At 36.9% G+C, this 27817-nt stretch overlaps 1 protein-coding gene across 3 annotated transcripts in view; it reads left to right on the top strand.

Annotated features, from left to right (window-relative positions):
• The window catches only part of SLC10A7 (solute carrier family 10 member 7), a 251551-nt gene that overhangs the window by 26385 nt on the left and 197349 nt on the right, over positions 1 to 27817 (top strand). The window contains exon 5 of one of the 3 annotated variants that reach the window (XM_049632261.1): positions 6431 to 7215. The exons of the other annotated variants lie outside the window; for them this stretch is intronic. Coding sequence (XP_049488218.1) covers positions 6431 to 6478 — 48 coding nt within the window. The 3' untranslated portion in view covers positions 6479 to 7215. Of the gene's footprint in view, positions 1 to 6430; positions 7216 to 27817 lie in introns of those variants that run through there. 3 annotated transcript variants of the gene reach the window in all.

Raw genomic sequence — 27817 nt, 5'->3', positions numbered from 1 at the left:
AACCTGCTTCAGATTCTGTGCCTCCTTCTCTCTCTGCCCCTCCCCCTCTCACGCTCTGTCTCTCTTTCTCTCTCAAAAATAAAAATAAACATTAAAAAAAATTAAAAAAAAAATAGAAAAAGAACAGGTCCAAAAGCAGAATCCACTATCAGGTTCCATCAGGTAAAGGTTTTGATTCTACTTCTCTATGATTCTCTGCTTTGCCTTGTACGCAGCAGCTTTATATACCCTTGTGGATTTCAATGTGGTAGGAAAATTGCTGGGCACATTTCCATGTTGCACTGTCCTTTAAAACTGACTATTCTCTGCAGTGTTTATAACATATAAGAAAACTTTTTTCCTTCCAGATTTTGTGTTGTTAAACTTGTTTACATTTAGTTTATGCTCTCATATATTTATATGTTCATCTTTAATATAAATATACACGTGTAGCATATGTTCTGGTGTATTAAAGGAAATGTGAGATTGTGTAGCATATTTGTATTTAATGATTTTGGGGATGAATGCAGATATAGTAGTGTCATTTGGAATGATTTTATTTTTATTTTGTGAAGTTGTTATATAACTTAGGAGGAAGTTTTTTCTGTTACTTATTATACACCTTTCATTTTAAATGCTTTTTCCATAAAACTGTTGATTACCAAAAGGTTTTGTCATGAATTGAAAGTTAGCACATTCCTTAAACTCACAGCTTGCACTTTGGCAAGAAATAGTCTTGTTACTTCTTGTTAAAGTTAAAAAAAAGTATCTGTTTTTATAAGTTAGATTGTTGTTTCAGTGAGCCAACTGGAGTTTATAATAAGTTTTAGCAGCAGAAGGAAGTCAGCATATGTGCACAACAATGCTTATATGCTGAAATGCTAGCATATCCTTTAGGTATTAAAATGAGACTATTTAAGGGCATAGCTGACTCACAGTCTTATTTTGTGGCTTTTAAATTTTAAACTACTTTCATTTAAATATTAGAAACATAGCTAAATTCTTTTTTGTGATCATTCATTTATTCATTCATCATTTATTCATTCATTTTATTCATATAAAAGTTTTAAATGCAACTTTTCAAAACTGCAAGATTATAAGGTGTGCTGTTGAAATGGTCTGATTGGTGGTTATGTGGTTTTGTGTGTGTGTGTGTGTGTGTGTGTGTGTGTGCACGCACATGCACTTTCATTTCCTTTTTTAAGTACTAGAAAGAGTAATAAGACCTGATGGACCCTAATTTCATTGCCAAGTGTAAGAAAGTGATAGATCAACATGTTTTCTATTTTGTTCTAACATGGGAGACGTGAGATAAACATTTATTCTTTGTTTAACGCTGTATACATTTGTTTGGTTTAAATTTCTGTTCCAGGGGTGCCTGGGTGGATCCTCTGTTAAGTCTCCAACTCTTGCTTTCTTTTTTTTGGTTCAGGTCATGATCTCAGGGTCTGTGAGATCCAGTCCCGCCTCAGGCTCTGTGCTGAAAATGCAGAGTCTGCTTGAGATTCTCTTCTTTCTCCCTCCCTCTCTGACCCTGCCCGTACTCTCTCTTTCTCAAAATAAATAAATAAACTTTAAAATAAGTAAATAAATAAATTTCTATTCCAAATGTAAAGTTCTATGGTAAAAAATACAATTTTTTCCCCCAAAGCTTTATAAATGTTTAAAACCTTATGGGACTGGCTAAAGAAATCATTGTATTTAAATTCAAGGAGATTCTGCCTCATAGTAACTATGGAAGGGATTATGAAAGAAGTTTCTTCTTTAAGAAACTGGCACATTATTTTTCCAAGTTTGAAGAGATAGAGTTATGTAGTTTTCATGCTGTTGTTACAGAGGTATTTCAATTCCCTATCACTTATGCTGGTGTTTAATGAAAAAAGCTAGAAAGGTAGAATTTGGGAATAGTTACACTGTTTTCCTGAGAAAAGGAATGATTGCAAGCTGAGAAAAGGAATGATTCAGCTAATCACCCATGCCTCAAAATGTGAAGTAAATATTAGGTCTTAATTTCTGAGTAAAGTTGCAAAGCTGTATATAACTTTGTGAAGTTTTGTGAGTTTGAACATTAAACCAAGTAGGAGAGAAATATAATTAAGGGTTTCTGCCTTCAAATACCTGAAAGAAAAAATAAAAAGAAAAGGAGAGCATTAAGAATCATAATAAATAAAAATCAGGGCAGGGTAGGAAGGAGTTTCCTGTCAGATCTGAGTGTATTTTATGCTAAACTCTATCTTAATTGTGTTTAAGGCTAAGCCTGGTAATTTGAATTATGAAAATAAGGAACCTTCACCACTAAAAGCAGTGTGCTGATTATATGTATGTTATTTATGTTGGTTTATTTATTTATTTATTTTGTTTCTCAAAGTGAATTCCATAGATCACCCATACCAACATTATGGGTGGATGATTAGGAGAAAAAAAAATATCCTTGTCTCCACCTTAGGACCTGTTCAACTAGAATGTGTGGTAGATGGTCTCAGGATTCTTCTTTTAAAAATTATGGATTAGGGGTGCCTGGGTGGCTCAGTCAGTTAAGTGTCTGAGTTTGGCTCAGGTAATGATCTCGCAGTTTGTGAGTTCGAGCCCCACCTCAGGCTCTGTGCTGACAGCTTGGAACCTGGATCTTGCTTCAGGTTCTGTGTCTCCCTCTCTCTCTGCCCCTGCCCTGCCCCTACTCGGTGTCTCTCAAAAATAAATAAACATTAAAAAAAAAAAGAAATAGAGTATAGTACTCAACCAGAAGTTAAGCCCCTACTATGGAGGCCGCTTTTAGGCAAACAGGCTTAAGCAATGGAATGCACAAAGGGCCATGGTGACCACCTGGCTGAATACAGACAGGCCCATCAGGCGACCCACCCTGAAATATCCATAGGCCCTAGTTGACCAATGGGCTACTGACAACTAGGCACAGTTACCAAAAAAGTGAAAATTTTGTGTCGCCATACCTCCTCACCTTCCCTCCATAAAAGCAGCCCCCTCCCACTGCCTCTTTGCAGACAGCCTCTCCTTTGCTGTCCTGCTTGCCACTCCCTTGTGGTGTAGTCAATAGACTATCTCCTTTGTCCTGCCTCAGGTGGATTCTTCCACTTCTGGCGCCACTGGCTTCTACCGGATCTCGACCCACATTACGGGGCACCCATCCAATGGAGAGACATACCCTTTAGCTACCACACTCACTTTATGTAGACACTGGGAGTAAAAAGGAGAATGAGGCCTGCTTTCAAAAGCCTACATTTAGTGTGATATCACACTATTCAAAACCTTTATTTCATGTTATAAACCTCACAAAAATAGGTGAAACAGTAAAATGGCTTTGTATTGGCTCACTTTATCAGATTATTGTTTTCCTTTTTTAGTGTAGAAAAAGCTTAAAATGCACCCCAAGTGAACTGAGCCCCACGCACCTATGTAGGACAGCCAGAACTTCAGTTTAGGAATCTGGACTGTGTTTGCTTCTTCTAGGCAGTAGGCTGTTCCTTGCCTAGTCTACGGTTAAGGCAGTATGCTCCTTTTAATGTAAACATATTTAGTTGGCATTTTTATTATATTTTAACTAGTAGGTTGAGGGATTTTAGAACTCCTTGGTAGCCATGTAGCATTCCAAACACATTTTAAAGAAAAGTTTTGATTTCAGGTATAGTAGAGAGGTAATTAAGTTAAAAGGTATGTGTGTGTGTGTGTGTGTGTGTGTGTGTGTGTGTGTGTGTGTGTGTTTAATTTCATCAATGGGGCTATTGCCCAAATCTCTTCAAAGAAAACTTAAGAATGTCTCCTGAGCAAAGAAAATTATTACGTGTGGTGAACTCTTTAAGTCATAGACGAAGGTCATGGCAGTCTGAGTGTATTTAAAAAAGGTTTTCTGTCTGCTTGGAAAGCAAATGAAGCACTCATTACTAACTTTAAAATTATAGCTATGAGAAGATTTTTGCTAGAGGTGAAAGATCAAGATCATCACAGTCCAAATGGAGACAGAAAGTTCAATTTCTGGCTTATCAGTCAGGCATGAAACATTTCAGGGTTATTTTGCATTATCAGTGGGGAGTTGATCTTGCTAATCCAATGCATGAAGATAAGATTCATTGAAACATTTATAAAGGCATTTAGAGTAGATCTGATCAGCAGAGAGCCAACTTGAAGTGAGAAGGAAATCTGACCTGTCAGTCACTGTCTCAGCTTCAGCAATCACTCAGCTTTTCTGTGCCTTGCCTTTCTCTTCTGTTAAATGGGGTCCGCTACTGCTTTTGCTTGCAGTGGAAGTTTAATGGCCTCCTGGAGAAATGTCATATCTGAAAAAGGCTTTCTGTGTTGAGCCCTCTTGCAAGCTGGCTTATGGGCACTTATTTCCCTGCAGCCTCCTGTGCTCTCTGGGAAATGGTGACCATTCTTCCTCTCTGACAGATTAAAGAATAGGATAGCAACAGCAGCAGCAGCAGCAGCAGCGAGAAATTGTATGTTAACTACTCTTCTTCCGTATATACCTTTTAACATTGGTCTCATCTTCTGGGTGAGGTTGGTATTCTTAGAAGCCCTGCAAAGAGTTGGCTGTGTTTGTTTTAAGCTGCTATAAAACTTGTTTGAAACATGCCTAGATTTCTCCAGAATTTTGTTTGTGTGTAACTTAGAATTCTCCCCTTTAACCCCTTAATGCCTCTCAAATTGTCTTCCATTCTCCCACTCTAAACAAAAGCGTTTCCTTAATGGTTGGCAGTGATTTGTGTTCACCATATTCAGTGGCCAATTCTCAGTTTTTGTCCGCCATGACTTAACTAGCCTTTGACACCATGGCTGCTTGCCTCTTCCTTTTGCTTCCCTGACGCTCTTCTTTCCTATTTCTCTTCCTCTGTCTCTCATCATCCCTTTTCTCCTTGTCTAGCTCCTTTTCCATCCTAATGGGAATGTCTTCCAGGGATCTGATCTTGGAACACCTTATTTAGCATTGCTGGATTCCTGTAACTGGGTGCTTCTCTCCATGGCTGAAGTCTTTTGAACCCCACCTTTCAGTCTGTCTCTGCCTCAGACATAAGGACCAGTCTTGATCTTTGGTGAGAAGTGTTTAAGCAACACCAGCTCAACACGCTGTGGCGCAACATCACCCCCTGTGTTGCTAAGCCATCTGACCTTTAGCAAAGGATGCACTTGTCCAGGAATCAAAGCAGTTGTTACCATTATTCACCTAGTGGCCTAAGTGGTCACCAGGTAAGCCCGGGACCTCTCTCTGTGAGCCTTGGTTTCCTCATCTGAGGAGTATTTGCATCTTTATTTCATGGGATTGCGTACAAGGATCTTATGAAATCGTATGTAGAAGTACTCATAAATTGTTCAGGAGGATATCAAGCACCGGCCTCATCATTGTAGATGATGATGATTTTGCCACTGATGGGGTCACCTAGTTATCATTGCTTTCTCAAGAATTTGATCGCCTGAGTTTACTTATTCACTCACTTCACTCATTCATTAAAAATATATATGTTGAGTGCTTGCTATAGCTTGTTATATATATAGTACCTTCATAGAATTTTCAGTTGAGTAAGTGATATAAAACATAAACAGTAAATTGCAATATAAGATGGCTAGTGTTTAAATTTATAAGATGGTGAGTGTGTAAATAAATTTAATAAACTGTATAATCCCAGTTTATTACTTTGTATTAGTTTATATTATAGGTATTCAATATTTTTATATAAATGTTTCTTACCATAACCAGGAATATTAGTCAGATATTTAAGATTACCCCTTCTGGGAATGAAAAGGAATGGGGAAACATAGTAGTAGTAGAAAGATTGCTTTGGGAATTTATTTTTTATTAAAACAATTTTTTTAAGTGTATTTATTTATTTTGAGAGAGACAGAGAGAAAAAGTTGGGGAGGGGCAAAGAGAGAGTGAGACAGAGAATCCCAAGGTGGCTTCATGCTGTCAGAGTGGAGCCTGATGTGGGGCTCGAACTCACAAACCATGAGATCATGACCTGGGTCGAAACCAAGAGTCAGTTGCTTAACGGACTGAGCCACCCAGCTGCCCTGCTTTGGGAATTTAGAACCAGATAAAGGGGGTTGAACAGATTTGCAGGATATTTCTCTAAAGTCTGGAAAACCACCCTGGTTCTGTTCCAAGTCAACAAACCAACCAACCACAAGAACAATCAGGTACCATGTCTCCCTTGAACAGTTCTACATAAGCATTGAAAATCTGTTATCTAATTCTTTTTTCAGTATCAGAATGTCTGCATATATTAGGACCAACATAAAACATTTTTCAGCAATTTGGTTTATTTGAATTAATTACATTTTAATTATCAAACTTTCTCGGGAAATACCCTGGGTTTATTAGTGATCTTGAGGAAACACTAGTTTAAACAACGCACAAGTTCTTTGTTAGCTAATCTAATTTGATTAATATTTGTATTTGTCTTATTATAAAAAATTTGATTATTTTTACCTTTATTTCCAGATTGTGGGTGTGTACATTTTTCACATTCTGTGGCTTACTGTGCATTGACTACATTCCGGTTACTCATGTATTTGTATATACTTACGAAGTTGTTGCTACTGGAAATAGGATACTTGCTCCCAATAATTTGTTAAGCCATGGAGTTTCAAAAATATCAATAAGTTGGATGTGAGAAGACTTAGCTCCTTCCCTTGGCCTTGTCCTTAACCAGCTCTGTGATCTTGGGTATTCTCTTTTTTAGCTTTTTAATTGATTGTGTATAAATAGGGCTGATTGGTCTATGTATTTATCTACAATAAATCTGTATCTATTTATACATATCTATCTGTATCTATTTATTTTTTTCTCCAAGTTTTTATTTAAATTCCAGTTAGCACACACTGTAATATTAGTATCAGGTGACAGAGTTGTTTTAGATGAAAATACTTTGGGGAAGAAAAAGAAAAGGACGTGTATATTTGAATTATTTATCAATTTTTAAATTACAGTATAGTTGACACACAATGTTACATTAATTTCAGGTGTACAACATAGTGGCTGGACAAGTCTATATGTTATGCTGTGCTCACCACCAATGTAGCTGCTATCTGTCATCATACAACTTTATTATGATACCACTGTCTATATTCCCTGTGCTGTGCTTTTCAACCCTGTGACTTATTCATTCCATAACTGGAAGCCTGTACCTCTCATTCCCCTTCACCCATTTTCCCCATCCTATCACCTTCCCTTCTGGCAGCCATCAGTTTGTTGTCTATATTTATGCTAAAAGGACCTATTTAAGTGACAGGAGGTAATCTGTTATTTTAAGTTGTTTGCTTGTTGGTGAAATATGATTAACTGTATTGCATTAATTGTAGATCTTCATGCTTTCTCAGCTTAACTTTCCTTCTGAGAATATATGCTTTATGAAACAGGATGGTATTATACATGTATCTTTCATATGGGAATATTCAGCATCTATCAGACTAAAGGAACCAAGCTTAATCTTTCCTGCATTGCTACAAACTTTGAAAATTATCCTTTTAAACTTTACTTGCATTATGAAGATATCAGATTGTGTCTCCTAAGTACCTAATGAGAACATTCTGCTTAGTGCAATAAGATTTTTCAAGCAGATTATTCATGACCAAGAACACTTGGGTCCAAACTAATGGTCTGAATATATTGAGTGGGGCTGAGCTGCATTCTAATCAAGTGATAAGATATTGGACTTGCAGGGCCCTCTAAATTAGTGATTTTCAATTGTTTTAAAAAAATTACAACCCACAGATAGAAACTGAGAAGTTTCTAAAGTATAGTTACTCTATGTATAATTCACTTTCTCTTCTCATTTCCCCTCTCCCCACTTCCTTCCACCTTTCTCCTTTCCTTCCCTTCCTTTTCTTTTCTCCTCTTCTATTTTGGGAAGAAAATGCCAGTCAGTATTCACTAAATTGACTTTGTGAACTACAGTTTGAAGAATACTATCCTAACCTGTCGTGGAAAGCTGCCATCCTATTTCCTCTTGAGTCAGCTCTTCTGATCCTCTGGACAGACTTCTTGGCCTTTGGTTTATTCCCAGGGGGATTCCTGGCTGCCTGTTACTTGCAGAAGGCTCCCTTGGTGTTGGCCCTCAGACCGCTTGGGGACTTTGTGTTCCTGATCAGTTCTTCTGCCATTTGTGGTCAGCTCATTTGAGCAGTCCGCTCCTGGAGGACACACCTCTTCATCTGCCTAGCTACCAGATGAAGTCCTACTCATCAGTCAAGGCCTAAGTCAAATACCACTTCCCTTCGCAGAAGGCAAGCCTTTGCAGCCGCCTAGTCAGAATTAATCTTTCCTGCCTTCCCTGGTACTTCCTTTGTGTCTCTGTCATGACATTCACCCTTTATCAGATAGTTTTGCTTGTATTTGGCTCTCCAACCAATTTTTGAGGTTCATTTTCAGGAACTGCTTTTCTCTGATCCCTTTAATGCTGTACAAGAGTATCCGTAATAACAATGGCAAAGGAGCATTTGGGGAAGCTAGAGAATGACTCTAGTTCTATCACAGTCATACAACGGTCCCGAAAAAGTTGTTCAGAGTAATGATGAAGTCACTTCCATGACAGTAATTTCCATAAGTTTGTGTTCAGTCTCTCCTTCAAGGATCTTTTCATAAACTTACTGTGCCAGAATAAAGTGGGATAGACTTGGACAATATTCTGTCTAGATTATTGCATTAATGCAATAATGCATATTGCATATATGCATTAATGCAAATAAATTTTAAATTTTGTTGAGAGAACTTATTGTGGAAAGTTTTCAGTTGATGCCCCATAGTGTTTCTTATTTAATGATCCTTCAGACATGGACTCTGAGACAGTGGGATTACAAAGTTCTCATCTAATTACAATTACATTAAGTTCACACTGCTTTGAAAATGGTACACTTTCTCAAATAGGCAGGCCGTGATAGTTTAATTCCAAAAACAGTCTGAGAAATTAACTGTATGAGGTAAAGCATATTTATATTTTTATACATACTAATATTTTTTTAATGCATAATGAGTTAGCCTATGAAAAATGCTCTTCGATTTTATGGCTCCCGTTTTCAGGGACAACAGGGACTGATATGCCTTAACTCTCACTGGAGTTTACATTGAGTCCTTATCAAAATGAGCCATCATAAATACTTACTACATTTGTGATCTGCAGTTACTGGCATGCATTTATTGTTTTTGTTCCTCTGAAGTATGATATTTCCAGTTCCTCAGTAGTTTTAACTACCAACTGCTCTGCTCTGTGTTTGCACACTTGCCATTAAAGGTGGAGTACATATTACATTTTCACATGAAAAATGAGAGCCAGCATTAAAATAAAAAAAAAAATCTACCTATGCTCAAGTAGTCTATAAAAAGACATGAATTCTGTTGGTTTGATATCATCATCTTTTAGTAAATAACCAAAGATAGAATTTTTGTTGGAGGAATTATGTAGTTCTATTTAAAAAGTTTTCATTTTCAAATTATGTTTGAAATGCTTTTTTAAAAATGTTGTTTATTTCAGAGAGAGAGCATGAGTGAGGGGCAGAGGGAGAGAGAGAGAATGAATCTTAAACAGGCTCCACGCTCAGTGCAGAGCCTGACACAGGGCTTGATCTCATGACCCCTAGGATCATGACCTGAGCCCAAATCAAGAGTTGAACACTCAACTGACTGAGCCACTCAGGCACACCTGAAATACTTCTGAGGGCTAAAGAAAGAGCCTACTTTTTTTTATTTTTATTTTTATTTATTTTTGAGAGAGTATGAGTGGAGGAGGGGCAGAGAGAGAGGGAGAGAGAGAGAGGATCTGAAGCAGGCTCTGCACTATAAGTGGAGAGCCCAATGCAGGGCTAGAACTCATGAACCGTGAGATCATGACCTGAGCCAAAGTCAGGCTTAACCCACTTGCCATCTTGCTTAACCCACTGAGCCGCCCATGTGCCCCCCAAAAGAGTCTACTTTAAGAAACAGTTTGCCTATGGTTGATGAAGTTTTAGAACTTTGGGCCCAATTCATTATAAATTGATTATCAATAGAGAAAGAGGAAAGAAGTTAATTGAGTTAGAAGCTTGTTCGCTAAATAAAAGAGCCTTTTGCTGGTTGAAAGGAGTCTAATCTCAGTTTTTTGTTTTGTTTTGTTTTACTTCAAAATAATTTTTTAAAATATAATTTATTGTCAAATTGGCTTACATACAACATTCAGGGCTCATCCCAACAAACCTCAGGTTTTTTACAAAGCCTTTTAGGGATGTGAAGAAATACTAGCTTTGTTCTGCATTTTCCTTATTTCTGACCTGGGTGAATAAAAAGGGCACAGCAGAATGATGGAATGACTCAGACTGTAACAGTGGACAGTCCAGTAAGCACTGTTAACTTTTGTGGGCAATTCCTGTGCCCTAAGTGGATTTAGCTAGCTGCTAACCCACCCAGTAAGAGACCACTGAGATCACAGTAGGCTCTTGTCATCAAAATAATAATAACCAGTGCTTTTATAGCCCTTGGTATATGTCAGTCCTTGGCCTCAGTGCTTTACATGCATTAATTCCCTTAATCCTTTTAACAGCCTTTGGAGTTAGGTACTATTATTCCTATTTTGTAGATGAGGAAACTGGCACAAAAAGAGATACAGAAACTTGCCCAGCATTGTGTAGCCCAGAAGAAGAGCTGTGATTGTAAACCAGGTGCTCTGCTTTCCGTGTCTATGTGCCTATCTTTCCCTTTTCTGCCAGTCCCTCAGTTAACACTGGAGCTAGGACAGATGGCACTCAAAGGTCTCCCTCTATATGTGGCTTATGTGGCCTGTGCTACCTAGGTGAGAAAAATAAAGGTTCACCTATAAGTAGACCCAAAAGCCATAGTTGCAGAAAAAATGATCCCTACGAAGTTGTGTAGGCATTGATGTTTCTACCTGACAGGAGGTCTCCCTTCAGAATGCTTTCCCATCTCTGCCAGGGCCCTGTGGTGGGTACCCCATCCAGGCATGGGCAGCACAGCAAAGGTCTGTGTATCTCACCAAGGCTTCCATTTGATGGCAAACAGTGTTTGTGAATATTTCTTATTCACAGCTGTATCCTCTGTGTCCAGTGCAGCACTCGGCATATGTCAGGGGCATAGTAAATCTATTTGAATTGATTAATATTTTTGAAGGAATGTGTTTAAATCTAGACCTATCCAGGTCTTGATTTAAATATGTCTTATTAAAGCAGTAATTCATATCTTGTTTTACTTCATCCTATATTAAATAAACTTGTGTAAATATCATACAGTTTTATAGAAAAATCAAGATACCTAATTGGCAATGTCTTGCAATATTTTTACTTCTCCCAGTTATTCACAACTATTCTGCTTCATCTAAACATCAGCAGCCACAGCCACTTAGATGGTGACAACCTCCAAAATGGTGGGCATGATGTTTAGAAGGACATAAAAAAGACTTCTATAAGGTTGATCTTGTATTTTCAGATCAGTTCGGAGATGAAAAATGTACACAGACATTTTAGTAACTGAATGGGACCTTGAGTGTGTTTTTTTTCCCATTCTTATTTTGGATGGTCTTAAACTATCTAGTCAAATAAAAATCTCATGTGGGAAAAATGATTTTGACACTAGAAAACCTTCATAGGTACTTGATAAATGTTTTTGTTTGGCACAAATGATGTGGTAAAAAATTATTTTCCTTAAAATAAATAGTGATTTTTTTCTCTCTGGAAGTTTCAGTATAAACAATTAAAATATATGTAAGAATACTTCTTTAGGTCATCTTCTATTGTGATAAATACAGTTAAATTATTTTGCATATTTTTTGAAATACCTTTACGTGTATTTTCTCTTTTGAGCTTCCTAACAATTGTACGAAGTAGATAAGACTGGTAATATATTACCCTGATATTTGTAGCTGGTCAAATTAGGATTTATAGGTAAGGTGCCTTGACTAAAGTCACACAGTTGGAAAGTATGGACTCCTTCTCCAGGCCGCTTTCATCCCATTATACAATATCTCAAGCAAAAACAACAGAACTCCAGGAAGGAACACCTGGATCTTATGCTGGCTCTTCATTACAGGTGGACAGTTTGAAATTGTTCTGGGAGATCGAATGTCAATGCACTATTAACTTGAAACACATTATCGAACACTTGCAATTTACAGAGCACTGAACTAATATTTTGAGGAGTGGGGAGGTAGAGTACAAAGAGAATCCAGCGGTATTCTGCCTTCACAAAGACTGGTAATGAAATGGGGGAAATTGGCAGGAGCATAAGCAACAAGTGAGTGTGAATGAGTAGGTGGGGTCAGTAAGCAGGGGGCTGGAGAGGTCGCTAGGGTTTGAGCCAGGCCCACAAATTCTGGTTGGAAAGGTGGTCTTTGGAAGTGATCCGCTTTCAAGTTCTCTCCCACCGGTTAGGAAATTGTTTGAAAGTGCTTCCGAGTGAGGTGAAAGTAAACTTGTTCTAAGATCCAAGCTGGAAGGGATGCTGCTCACAAATCCTGTCCCAGTGATCTGGCTGACACAGCACACTTTGTTACCTGCATGTGGGAGCAGGAATGCAGGCTGAGTGAGGATGCGGTCGCATCACGACTGACAATTGCACTTCCTTACAGTGACCTGGTGGCAGAATTGCCACTTTGCTGTGCCCATGTATACAAAATCTGAACGGAAAAACCGGAAACCACACTGATGGTGTGGGTGGGTCTGTGGCACAGGTAGGCCAAACCTGTACGCATCATGGCAGCTGTAGAGTTAAAAGAAAAAATCACCACTGCCGTAGTCACAGAGAAAATCTTCAAATATATCTCAGCAGTTTCCATTCCCTACTGGATGAGAAGGTGATAGCAAATCTGAGATTTCCTTCTGTTCTTCAAACACGAGAAGGCTTTCGAAATTGTTTTGGTACCACAGATCCAACCTTTACCACCAGGAAGCCAATCCCCCCCAGGAACACAGCCACCAATATTCCCTTCTAGCTGGTATCTGAAACTATAAGACACGGTGTAGATGTTTTTTCTTTAAATGTTATTGAAATAAAAATAACAAATTAACTTCAATGTTAGAAACCCTATTAGTACATACCTACTTTCCTCCCTAAATCCATACTATTGATTAGGTTATGTAAAATATTTCCTGGCAGTAGATACATGTTGTTTAGTGCTAACTGGGGAAATGATTAAATTAACATATGTGAACATGCTTTGCAAATTACAAACCATTACACTTACTTTGTTATTAGGTTACTGCTATTAGATGATGCTATTAGATGACTGGCTTTTAAAAAAATTGTTGATTAGAAAGTCTATTTGATATAGTTAATTGAGTTAGGTATTGAATTGTCTTATTGCATGTTGTGTTACTACTCTGGGAGTTAGGAGTTAAATGTGATATATTCCACCTTAGTTTAGAAAACCATAGTTTTAACATGATACTTGAAAAAACATATAGTGTTTTCTCCCTTCCTTGCCTAAATTGCTTCACTTATTTCTTTTTGCCTCAAAAGGCTGGGAAGAGAGAAGAGAGAGTACTATGATAGTCTACTTGATTTTTTTAAAGCTTCTTCACTTTTGTCTTTATATTTTTAAGATCTATGTCTTTATCTTTTGAACTTTCCCCTTCTTTCGTTCCTGTCCTTTTCCTATTTATCTTTCATCATTGTCTCTCCCTCTTTTTTTTCTGGTGAATTTTAGTTCCTCCACTAAGTCTTAACCAAACTGGACTCTTTAGTAGGTTTCTGCATGATCCCCTGGCACCTTTGTTATTGTCACTGTCTTCAGTGTCGTCTCTTAATGTGTGGTTTATTCCTTGGGGCATAACTGTATTTCAGCCTAGAGCAGGACATCTCAGGTTTCCAAATCCTTAACTTGGCCTTCTAATGACAGAGGCATGCACATCCCTGGCACTATTTCTTCTTCCAGAAGCTGTCAGGGTTCATCCATCTGCTCTGGCAATCGTAGCCTCTGAAGGTCCTCTATGACAGGCGATTGCCTTCTACCCTGGCTCTGTGTACAGCAGGTGTTCGCAGGGTCCACGGGACTCCTTCTGCCCTCAGCACCAAGATGTTAGGAAGCTTCCTGTGGGGTGTGGAACTAATGTGTGACTCTGCTTAGCTGTGACCACAAGGCCCATCCCAAAGCCCGCTGGTGTCATGTACCCTCAGGTCTTCCTTCTAGGCAGCTACCTACTCTTTAAAGTGCTGCTTCCAAAGCCTTCTCAAAATGAAACACTGCAGCTTTATTTGGAAATTGCAGAAGTCAAGGAGATGGATGGCCGCCTGAGAGGACCTTGAGCTATAACTATAACTCTCTAAAATCTCCAGTCAGAGTCAAATCATATAATCTCTTTAAACTCCATCTCGTATGATTCTGTAGAAATAATTCTCCATTTGGTCTAGGTGTGAGGGTCTTGGGGGATGTTGGTTTGGTTATCCTGATTTTCACTCTTTGGCTTCTTTTCTGACATTAACCCCCCACCCCGCCAGTCGTGGCAAAGGTTGGGGGTGGGATGGCGGAAGACCATTTACCTCGATCCATACCAAAGCTGTATTCTGTTTTTGCATTGACTCAGTCTAAGTCAACACAGAATATTAGCTAATTTGGAGAATCTGCCCAATTTATTTATTTCATAAGTGCTCAATTCATACTCAAGGAAGTAAAGGAAATAAAGTATGTTGCAAGGAAATGAATTGATTTCCTGTATCTGTGTAATTGAATATTATTTTCTCAAATTGACCCAACTTTAAATTTCTTATTTTGTTGAATTTTTGGTGATTTTTTTTAACAACTCCCACTCTTTTGTATAAATTATACTAATTAGATACCAATAATAATGATTTTTTCTCTTAAAAAAACTGTATTGATTAAGTGACTATGCTGGTTAATATATGTATCATACACCCCTGATTGCTTTCTAATATCTATACTCCCTCCTTCTTTAGAGCAGAACCTTTCAGCTGGGCACACTGCCACTCAGCTAAACACTGTATTTACTAGAATTTGTGGTGTTCCAATGGCCATGTAACTAAATTCTGGCCAGTGAAATGTAAACGGAAGTATTGCATATCACATCCAAGATGTCTTCTTAAAAGTGGGTGGTGCAGCCCTCATTTTTCTTTCCTCTCTCTGCTTACTGGAATGTGGACCTGATGGCGACAGCTTGAAGAGCAGTCTTAAGATTGAGAGACAGGCTGCTAATGATAGTGGAGCATCAAGAACAGGATTCTGGGTTCTTTTGACTATGGTGTTGCCGTATCCGGGGTTGCCTACGTCCAGGCTTCTTTTACAAGCGTACCTCTCTTGTATAAGCATTGTTATTTGGAGTAGTTTTTTGTCTGCAACTAAACTTGATCACAATTGATGTAAAATATATAATTTTCAAATAATGGGATATAATAAAGTACACTTAATACTGGAGCTACACTGAATGTGTTTCAAAATAATATATTTAGAAGCCACTTGAAGAGCTAAAGTAATTCCTGGGTCCGTTATAACTTAATAACGTGCAGTATTATAAAAAATAGCTCAATCATTGTCTTGAATTTTTTACCTCTTTTGATTCTTTTGGAAATGTGGATTAATACTGAGAAATAGTTTTGTTATTTAGCAGCAGTATTCCTAATGCTAAGTACAAAACTCTAGACACTTAGGGGAATTTTTGGAAATATTCTGTCTTGAATCCTTTTTGCTGATGTATTCGAGACTGATTTTGTGCTTTTTTTGTTGTTTCTTGAGTGACGGTGATAAGAATACATACAGTAAAGTGTGATTGGTAATGCTTCTCATAAACTTTATGCATCTTTTGTCAAGGACAGATATTCAAAATAAATGAGCTCTGATTTTTCATTATCTTTGAGTTTACGTATTATTTTGAAGCTAATGTAATTAAAAAAAAAACATGGTGAAATACACCTCACATAAAACATACCATTTTAACCATTTTTAAGTATATAGCTCATTGACACTACAGTTTACATTGTTGTGTAATCATCACCACCATCCATCTCCAGAACTCTTTCATCTTCCCCAAATAAAACTCCGTACTCATTAAATAAAAACTCCCTATTCCTCCCTCTCCCCAGCCCATGGCAACCCCCTTTCTCATTTTCCATATCCATGAATTTGACCCCTCAAGAAAGAAACCTCATACAATTGGAATCATACAGTATTTGTCTCCTTTTGACTTGCTTATTCCACACTGATATATTGTTTTTCTTTACTTGGGGAATTATTTCAGCATAAATGAATTATTATTGCATAGGATTGTCTTTTTTACGTTCATCTTCTGAAAATTTTCATTTGTCGTGGTAATTACAGTGAACGTTAACAGAGTAGATAGTGTTATGATAAAATAGGGTATTTGAATCATTAGTTTATGCAATACAGTCCAAGGTAGAAGTCACTGTATAGTTTGGTATTTTTGATATTATAACGACCATTGAAACATAAAACAAGGGCTTTATGTTAACAGATATGCCATATGAGATGAATATGTTAGATATTTTAGCTAATCTGGTGAGTTTCCTGTCATCCTATGTAAGAACATAAATGTCATATTGTAGTGTACCATTTGATTTCATGTGTTATCTGAATATATTAGAAATAGATAAAATGTGATTTTAGGATAAAATGTTAAAGTTCACAGATGAAGTGGTTATCCCACTTGGCTTATATTCTATATGTGTAACAAATAGTAAATTAGTTTTTCTTTCTCAGAATGTACAGATTTTTAGGATTGAATAATAATCCCTAAAAAAGAAATTAAGATGTTGATGATTATTTGTTGCCTTGGGGAAAATATTGATGATCTTTGTTGTTTCAAAAATAACATTTGTCCTTGATTTAAGTGTTTTGTTTTTTGTTTGTTTGTTTTGTTTTTTAAACTTGTATCACTGCTTGCTCCCTCTTGGTTTCCTCAGAGGCACTTTATAGAGGTATGCTTCAATAAAACCTTTCTGGTAGATTGGTAGCTGGGAAGATTCTTTCAAAAAATCCCAATTAAAAGAAGAAATATGATAGGGAGTTGGCCTAATGGGAGGTATGCAACTGTATTTGCAAATCTTAGACATCATCCCGCTATTTTGGTGTAACCCTTCAGCTGACAATTAAAATCTTTGTTTTATTAGTCATCACCCAACCCTAACAGATGGGTGAAGAATTAATCTGATTTGTATTTTTCCCCACAACTTTCTCCTACACATTGTAATAATCTATGATTCGCATTCAGTGAGTTCTTAAAGATAGTTGATAGGCCATACAGATACAATATTTATATCCTATTAAAATTACGCCAGAGTAAAACCACAGAACAGAAGAGCTTCTAAGACCCCTGTAGAAATTTGAAGACAATTTTGATACTCTCGTCCACTTGAAAAAAAAAAAAATCTGCCTAATACCATAATGTTTTTTCCCTTGCCAGGACCCTCCTTGCCTGGTGTCATTTCTTGAGCTCTCCTGGGAGGAGATTAGTCTAAAACAACAAAGTAGCCAGATGTCTGGTTCTGAGAGAGTCCCAGAGGCCAGGCTACGGTAGGCAACAGAAACCGCGTGGGGCTGAAGATCAAAGATACCTGAGAATTACTTATGGGCACATAATATGTGTCATTCCCATTATTAACAGTCTGAGAAAATTTGTTTCTCTAATTAACCCTTTTGTTGGCGTAACCTTAAATTTTAGTGAGTATATTTCTTTTTTGATATGTGTTCTTTTGTGTGGTTTTGAGAAGTATACATATCAAAAAAGAGAAATGAAAAGGAACCCATGTGCTTGATTGAAATCTCTAAGTACTGTTATTCTTATCCAAAATAGATATGCTGTCCAGTGTATCATCATTTATCATGAAATGAGTGGCATTATGGTTCTAGGTTAAAATTACAAATTAATAGTCAGGAGCTACATGTTTTAATGTGTGAAGAGCTCTTCTTAAAGCTCTAAGCCTTACTTTTAAAAGTACAATTATTTCAACTTTTAACTGCTTTAGAGTGGAGATTTTTAGATCACAGCTTCCTGGTCTTAAAATGAATTCAGGATAAATCCCAGTGGTGGGAAATCTGTACCTTATTAATAGTTGACCTCTTTCTTTTCACATTGGTATTATAATGAAATGCTAATTAAACGTTATTGCTATCCTTTACCTGTTTGCTTTATAGATACAATTTTACATTGTTTAGATGCAGACAAATTTGGAAAATATGAATACATTTGCTCTTTTGAGTTTATTTTAATCCTAAAGCCTCTGAAAGCTTTTAGCTGAATTTATTCCAAGGGATGGGGAAACATCTAATTATAACTTTTGATGTGTTAGCCTCTAGATGACAGTATCGAAATAGAGAACAAAAGATTCTGGTTGGCCTTGCCACTTGTTTTTGTTTCCGTTCAACATCATCGTGTAACAACAAAATCGTGTAAAAGCCTTATTCCTGCTTTCCTTGAGATATAATCATAAACCATTGTTACCAAGAGCCAGCTTTAGCGCTTTTAAGTGCTACAACACATTCTTTAACATCTAGTAATATAAACTTGGCATAAAAGCTGTAAAAATGTCTTTAGACCTAATTGGAGATATGTGTTAGCAATATAGTGCAGAGATTTCATATTCTTTGTGTAGTGGTCAAGGCTTCTTTTAACCCCTTGAGGAAAATGAAGCTCCTAGGAGCAGTTTGTAAGGATTAATTGATTTATCTCTTTGCTTCTAGATTTAAGTATTGAAGCAAGAATAAAATTGGCTTCCTGCACAAAGAACTGGAGAGACAACTGTATTTTTTTTTTTAAGAGCAGAATTTGTGTTACTTTAGTGACAAAGGGTGATCTGTGCTTTCGCTCCTTACACCTGTGTTTCTGTTACTGCTTACCCCATCGTCAACAATACCATTTATTATCACTGTGGAGTCTGGTTATTTGTTTTCCTATTTTGAGTGCAAATCGAGTTCAGTTATGACAACTGTGCCATAAACATTTCTAAGCTCCAGTTACTGGCTTACTTTAAACAAGTAGTATTTGGAGTAACAAAACACTTCCCAGTATCACAATATTATTGTCAGTTCCTTGGAGGTGGTTATATAGCAGGATTTGATTTGAAGGAATGAGAGTCATGGTTCCAGGACTAAGGTCCAATGATGGAAGGAGCATTCCATTCTGTTGTGGTTCAGGGGGCTGTTCTTGTTTCTTCCTTTCAAGGAAGTCCTCATTTCCTCCCCTTCCCACCTCACCCCCAAGACACACATGCTTGTGTATGTATATACATTTAAAATGGGGATTTGCTAAGGAGAAAACCAAAAGGTAACTCTTAATTTTTTTTTTTTAAATCTTTCAGAAGTTGCCAATGTTGCTGGTCATGTTAATGTATTCATCTTGAGTCGCTTCATTGACTACTGATCCTCTTCCCCCTTCCCCCTCTTCTTCCTCCCCTCCCATTTACGTTATGGGCCATTACTGTGAGTATCATCTTTTGGGGCATCTCTCCCTCAACACTGTGTACAGAGAAATGTTGAATTATGCTTGAAAAAATAAGCATTATCAAATTTAAGGAGGTGAAGAGTGTTGGTTTTCTAGTTCCTGCTTTTTCTTTATTCACTCTACCTACCTTACTCATAGATTTCTTTGTAGATTACCTCCACCTCTACCCTGTCATATTTTCTCTATTCTTCATCTTTTAGTTCTTAATTGTGTTTCAGCAGTCTGCCGATAGCCTTCCAGGATGGGTTCCGATATGAAATAAGAGCAAAGTTGTAAGAACAGGCAATTAAGCTCTCTTTTTAAAATTCTTTTAATAACTTAATGTGTAATGATTTAGTACTTGAGTGGGTATTGAGGTAATAATCTATAAACTTTTTGTGATAGAATTATGTGCTAAATAAAAATGCTCGCAATATAAATCAAGTTGGCTTTGTTAGAATGTGATAACTCGATATGCATTTTAATTTCTCTTAATTTTAAAAGCTTTGAAGTTAAGCATATGGTCTTAAACATTTGTTTTTAATCTGCAATGGTTTGAAAGATCTTAAGACCTGCTTACGTACTTACCTTTTTAACTTGTTTCCTAAACTTCTTTACTTTTATTTTTTTTTAAATTTTTTAAATGTTTATTTATTTTTGAGACAGAGGGAGACAGAGCACGATTTGGGGAGGGGCAGAGAGAGAGGGAGACACAGAATCTGAAACAGGCTCCAGCCTCTGAGCTGTCAGCACAGAGCCTGATGCGGGGCTCGAACCCACGAACCATGAGATCGTGACCTGAGCCGAAGTTGGATGCTTAACCGACTGAGCCACCCAGGCGCCCCTAAATTTCTTTACTCTTAAAGTAACATTTATCCTCACCTGAGGTTTGTAGAAATAACCCTTGGATCATCTGTCACTGTTTCCAATGGTGGTCTTTGGCTCTAAATTGCCTGAGAGTCTGAGGCCGCAAAGTGATAGGATTAGATCCTAGCAGATGGGAGAGTCCTTTCCCCAGTGGCAAATGACTGGTAGCACACTGCTCAAGCCGGCAGTTCTGGAAACAAAGTTATGTTTTGAGTGCAAAAATGATCTTGAATCCTTGTGACTTCTAACTCTATGGTTAAAATAAAGGACAACATCTTGAAAAGAAGTAATAGAAAATTAAGCATTGTCATTGATTGTATCCAATGTGAGCAGTTGGCAGAAGTGTTTTAAGTGGAGTCCTTTTCCTTTTTCAGGTAAGATTTACATGATTAAATATAGAATGAAACGACAGCCAATAGATAATCAGATACCTCAGAATACTGTTTGGGAAGCTGGGTTTCCTGAAGATATGAGGCTTAGTTATTTTAGCCTGGGGATTTTGCCTGGGGAAAAATGTATGTGCCTCAACAGCTGAAGGGCTATTCAGGAAGAAACAAAGTAAAATGGCATCTATTTTAACGTGTAATTTTGATATTTCATACTTAATCTTATCCGTAACAGAAATGTCAAAATACACCAGCTGCAGACCATTTCTGAAGCCATATCTACACTACCAAATTGAACTAGGTAGATAAAATCCTTAAGAATCAAATAGTTTTCCATAGGGAGAAGAGGGTGTCCTTTCTAGGTAATTCTCTGGAGGGTAGGGAATGCGCTAATGGAGTCAAATTGAAGATGTGGTGTATTTCAAATACAGGAACATCCAGCCTTAAAAAACTGCTGTGGGGAGGGCAGGGGGCAGCTTTAAAAATTGATTTATCATACTTAAACGTAACTATGGATTCTTTCACACCATTTTCTATCTCTATTTATTCCCACTTACATTTAAAATAACATGTTCCTTCATTTATGTTTATTTTTTTTGTTTTAAATTTTAACCTCATCTCAAGTTGAATTGTTCATGCTAGAAATGATACTACAATTCTGTCCTTCATTTCTTTCTCCTTCATAGACTAAGTTATTCTAGCCATATGAGTTACTGTTTAAGTTAAAGTCAAGTTCTTGCTAATGGAATGGCTAGATTTCTATTTTATATAAATGCTTTTCTTTTGTTCACTCTGGAAGCTTACGCCTTAAAGGAATTAAAATAGTAAAGTCTAGGCTACCATTTATCCTGTCACTACACGGGTGTTGTTTATTGTTTTTTAATCAAAAATCAAGTTTCTGTATTTAATGACTTGGAAGATGCATTACATTTTGTCAAAATGTAAGAATTTATGAAAAATAAAGAGCCTCTGGAATCCCCAAAAGATCAAGAAGGGGATGTGTATAATTTTGCTGTTTAACACTTATATAAGCATTAATATTTATTATTGAGTTTAGTATTTTGTATTTTCTCTTCCATCAACATATATTATAGTGTATTATTTAGAGAACATTAAACAGCTAAGATTGAGTCACAGTAAAAAAAAAAAATTAGGTTTTTTCTTTTTTCCTCTTTTATTTGAATTTTCCCCATGGTTGTTTGGTAAAGAGCAAACAAATTTGTTCATGATGAGGGAATTTACCTTGAGTAAAACCCTGTCTGGTATGTATGGAAGTAAACCAAAGAACTGACAGGTTGCAGAATGGTCACCATCATCTCTTACCCTAATGCACAGACTGTTAATGCTAAGGTAACAGAGGTAACTTTGGCAGTGAAAACCAGTGCCACGTGCAGATATGGCCTTTGATACTTAAGTTTTACTTAATTATTAGAGTGAACATGAAGCACATCGGGTTGGTTGGCTTAACTAATAGTATTAGTTTCCTAACATTTAAAATTCATAGAAATGTTAGATAAATGCACTTTTGTTTGACCAGAGGATTCATTTTTTATTAAAATAGCCATTAAAAAACCAAAACACAACATTTCTAGAAACTCATTTTTTCTAAAGAAATACATGATCAGTAGAAAATGTTTCCCTAGCCAAATTGGTAGCCCTGTGCTCTTTAAAATTTTTTTTTAATGTTTATTTATTTTTGAGAGAGAGAGAGAGCGTGAGCGATCAGGAGCGGGGGAGCGGCAGAGAGAGAGAGAGAGAGAGAGAGAGACAGAAACAGAAACTGAAGTAGGCTCCAGGCTCTGAGCTGTCAGCACAGAGCCCCATGTGGGGCTTGAACCCACAAACCTTGAGATCGTGACCTGAGCTGAAGTCCAGCACTTAATCGACTGAGCCACCCAGGCACCCCAATCTTGTGCTCTTTTAGACAGCATTATTTGGAATACTTTAAAAAGTACTTTTTACCCTATAAATGTCAAATTATGCCTTTTCTTTGTAACCTTTTTAAGGGGAAGTTTTATCAAGGAATGAGACCACTGCATTTAATTCACTGAAGTAAATTATAATTTCAAACATCTCTTTATGATGTTTTAAAGATCATCTTGTGTAATGTATACATATCTTTTTAGTGGAATATACCCCTTGGCTTTTCCGTATTTGATAGGTGTTGTAGCTTGGAAAGAAAACCACACATAGAGTAAACCACAGACTCCAGGAACCGGGCAGCATGAAAATAAAACACACTTTCATATATGCAAACAGTAAAAAGCATACAAATCGGCCAGCTCTTTTTTTGAAGTTTTCAGTGATAATTAGAGATTAAAAAATAATTTTGCCATACCTGTTGTGATTCTCTACTCTTTCAGCCAGTTGTAGCAACCCGCACACTTTCCTCATGAGGGGATCAGTGCACACAAAGGCTTATGCTTTGAGGGAACCTTAGAACATGCTTGGATTCGAATATAAAAACCCTACGTTTCGCAAAGACACTGGTGTAGGATCTCCCTGACCTTTGTCCCCTTGAGAAATAGTGATGACAGCCATTTAGATCTTCCCCCACACCTCTAGTCCTCTGTATCGATGGAAAAAAATGCTTTAGACAACTGATGACCAAGCAGTTAGCTTTACCAACCTGAGCTTTGGTGTTTGAAATTTGGTTTTCAGTCTCATTTCCTGCCTACTGAAGCGATATGGCTTTTAGACAACCAGACTTTCAAAAGTTAAAAGGCAATAAGTCAATCCCCCTGCAAACACAGAAACATAGATTCAAATCGTAAATAAGGAAATGCATTGGGTACATTAAACAGACATAGAAAAATGGATTTCTGTCTTTTGTAGTAAGGTAATTGGGCACCACCGCTTGGCAGGAGCTGGTGCTACTGAGCCGGCTGTAGCTGCCACAGGTTGATAGGCAGGTGATCAGGCAGCTTCCACCAGGGTCTGCACAGGAGGCCTACCTAATATGCTGTCTGCCCTAAGGGCCTATGGGAACACAGTTGGATTATTATGTTAATGCATGAGCCTGCTGCCCTCTTCCTATCCCAGCTGGGTTCCCTGTTGTTAGGAACTGCTTTGCACTGACAGTGGAGTAATATGCTTCATGATTGAAAGGGCAAAGGGGCTTGGAGGAAAAAAAAAAAAAAAAAAGAATAGGCCTGTACAGATATGTAAATGAAGGAAGGAAATCTGTAGGAAGATTTCACTCTATACAGAGAAAGTTTATTAGAAAGTTCTTTTTTCTTGCAGCACTCTGTAAAACCACTCATTTCTTAATTAATTTCTAGGCTTGCTTTCCTTCCTAACACTGCCATATAGTACATGGCAACGTTTTCCAAAACAGGCACTTAGGCTGATTTGTTTTCAACTGAGATGCTCTAACACATCCAAACCCAGGTGGAGTGCTGACAGTGGTGCATTTTTTTTTTGCACATTCATTACTCTTTAATACTTGTCCTTCACTTATTCCACTCTTTTTTACAGGAAAGTTATGTCTTAAGGTGCTGAAGGATTTATGTTATGTATTGCTATCACTTCTATTTTTCTTTATTTTTGGTGAAGCTTTGGAAAACTGCATAAACCTGTCTTTTGGGAGTGGGTAGGTGTAGAGATGAGGAAGTGCTTGGGTGGGGTAGAAGGTATTTTCATGGGCCTTATGAGTTTAATATGAGTGATGGTTCAAATTGCAGTAGCATTTGGTTTTCAACTGAGCTTTTTAACATCGACATCATAATGTAGTGAAGAGTGTGGGCTTTCGTGTCCACGGACCTGTACAAATGCTGGCTCTACTAACTATTAGCTATCTTATTTTGGGTAAACCACTTTACCTCGTATCTACCTCAGCTGTAAAATGGGTATAATATGAATTTTAAATGAGAGGATAATGAATATAAATAATTTTGTTGATGTAGAGTGGGTATTCATCAATGCTCACCATAATAATGATACGGAATTGCTATTATAGCAACTATAAATTTCAGTTATTAGACCATTATTTTAATATGTATGGTTGTATACATTCAATGGATTGAAGATTCTGTCTTTTCCTCTACATGTTTCTTTTCTTTCTTTCTTTCTTTTTTTTTTTTTATCAAGCCTCAGCAAATGGGAATGACTTTAGCTTCAACCAGAATTTGACACAAAAACATAATGTTAGGATATGTTTTTAAACAATTAGTTTTATAATAAGCCACATTTCAAATGCTGAAAGGAAATTGAATGGAAAAGAAAATCTATTTGGCCAATATTCCAGACAGCATCTGGAAATATTTTTTGTGGATGTCTAAATTTGGAAAAGTTTACAAGTATTCCCATATATGTGACTGTGTCTAACACATTTGTTTATTTAAACTAATTAGAATGGCAGTATATGGCTGGGAATTATTTTAAATACCTCTCATGGTTTTTTTCACTTGGCACAGTACTTACTGGATGAGAAGATGTATATAAAGATGATGTTCCCAGTGCCTAGCACACTGAGGGATTGGGAAATGATGGTCATTGTGAATTAGTGTCCATGCATGTTTCATATCAACAGCCCAGCCTGCATTAAATAATGCTTTGCAGAGTTGAAAGGAGGAACTTCAGAGAGATTCTTAAGGTCAGCAAATGTAAAAAGTTGGGTGTAGTATAGGATCCATAAGCTAGTAGGATGGTTATCATATAAATGATGAAAAGAATTCATATGATTTAAAAATGATCCATTAATCATTTTAATACTCCATTTAAAACTTTGTTAAAGGTAGATACTTTGTGCTATATTAGAAAAGAGACTCCTTTCTGAAAAGTGATTATGCATTTAACTTTACATGTACAGAATACAGGGAGAAGGTACCAGTTCTGTCTAAGCAATTCTTTGTAGTTATAGAAAAATTCTTTTATACCATATCTTCATATTACCCATTTAGTTGGTTATGTATATGGTGTGTTGGGGGGGTATGTAGCTATGTACATTTATATATATGCATGAATATACATGTAAACACATGAATATATACATATGTATGTATATCTCTGGCTGTATATGATATGTACAGTATATAAAATCTCAGAATTTGATGTATACCTAGGAATATTTCAAGAGGAGCTCTAGTCAAGCACATTGCTTAATAATGGAATTTTAAATAATGCCCTAAGTTTGAGCAATAGTTGTTAATTGTGAAGACTTTGAAGAAGAGACATTATAGTAATCAATAAGACCATGAAATAGGTAAAGAATACTCAAAGGAGTATGCCTTTTTAAAATTTCCTTCTTCTTTACCAATCAGCAGTGCAGGCTGCATCACTGCTGATTGTCAGAATACAGATCTACATCTCTCCCGAATATAGCCTATTGTACATACAAAGAAGTCCGTCACAGAGTGAATTATAAACTCTGTTTTAAAGGAAGTCCACTTTGAAGAAAATCTATGTAGTCTATTCGGCTTAAATAAACATTTGTCCAATGCCTGGTTTTCTTTAAAATAGTTTTGGATTTAACACATCCTATAGTTCGTTATAGGCTGAATGTTATTGAGAACAGAAGTCGTATCTTATTAAGAAGGAGAAGGAGAAGGAGAAGGAGAAGGAGAAGAAGAAGAAGAAAGAAAAAAAAGAAAAGAAAAGAAAAGAAAAAGACAAAAACAAACTAGTTCCTTAAACACAGTAGGAATTCATCGAATGCTCATTGACTGAATAATTGGGTCAACATAATAATGTAGTATAATAATAGTATAATAACACTCGGATATAAGTCCATGGATCCCAATGTACCTTGTTTTTTCTTACCTTTACTTAGTACTGCTCTCAAGGAAGCATTATCCATGTGTCCCTTTGGCAGCTTTGTGAAGCTGCTGACTGAGTTACCTTTCCAACCTCTCTGACAAAGTGGTAACTTCTGCCTCTCCTGAGCCCCTTCCTACCTCCACTAACCCATCCCACTTCTTTATGCCCTCCCCACATTGTTATTCTGCCAGAGACACAAGAAAGGCCAGAGTTGGAGACATGATGATTGGGTGGAGGTGTGCTTTATAGGAAAGAAGCAAATGTTTTGCCAGAGGGGTTGTTGGTTTCTGCCCTTCTAGAAGCCATTAGCCTGTCCAGTGACTATGTTCTCCCTCTAGTTGTGTTCCACATTCACCCTTTGCTTTTCAGAAAACTTTAGAAACACCCTAGATTATTCTTTTATTCCAAGCCCCAATCCTAACTAGAATTGTGAGGACCCGCTGTTCTGTAAAGGTTTTACCCCCCTACCCCCAGACTTCTTTCAGACTCTTCCCCCAAAGATGGTAAGAAAACACATATAAACACACACACACACACACACACACACACACACACACACACACAACTTTTCTTGACTTTTTCCTTAGGTCTCATGAATTTCTGAATATTAACAAAGAGGTCTACATAATAGGTTATGATTCTAAAATCACAGGGAGTTATATTATAAACAATAAACACTGAACTTTTTTAAAAGGCTTGCCTTACATCCCCATATCCATCCTTTCTCTACTTCCCACTTTAAAAATGCTTATTTGTCTCCATTTTTCCAAATTCACCAGAAATTTTATCTCTATTTGGGTCCCTAATTTGGCAAGTCATTGATTAATAGTTCTCACCACTTAGTAATGAGATAATATTGATGATGATACAATTAATAATAACTAATATTTAGTACTAACTATGCTAATGCTTTATATAAATTTTCTCATTGAATTCTCACAAATGCTTACAAGCAGATAGTAATATTACACCCATTGTGAGACAAGGAAACGGAAGTTTAATATGGCTAAAGTTGTTCAGTCTCCTGTCTGTGGAGCTGGATTCAGACCAATATAAGCTAAATCTAGTGCCCTCTAGTGCCTGCAATCTTACAGCTGTTTTAAGTGGTAAATTATGTACTGAAACATAGCCTTCATTTCCCAACTGCCTCTCTCCAATATTTGGGTTGTATCCTTACCTATTCTTGTGTAGGAGGTTGTGTCTCATTAGGCATAATCATATCATATAGATCTAGGAGGATGGATCATGGATAAATAAGAGAAAACCATGCTAACAAGTTTTTTTAACCCTGTTTTCCAAGATTGAATGGGTAGACAGCTTAATAACTTGGTATTATCTCATGATGACAATGTCAAAGGAAAAAGTAAGAGCCAGCGTAACTAGTCCTTCTTTTACTAGTAAAGTGTGATAGCAAAAATGGTGTGAATAGCGAATAGTTAACAGAAAGCTGACAA

The sequence above is a fragment of the Panthera uncia genome, chromosome B1 (assembly GCF_023721935.1).
Source record: "Panthera uncia isolate 11264 chromosome B1, Puncia_PCG_1.0, whole genome shotgun sequence".
Taxonomy (NCBI): Eukaryota; Metazoa; Chordata; class Mammalia; order Carnivora; family Felidae; genus Panthera; species Panthera uncia.
Note: the sequence above shows the minus strand (reverse complement) of the source record. Positions and strands in the feature narration are given on the sequence as shown.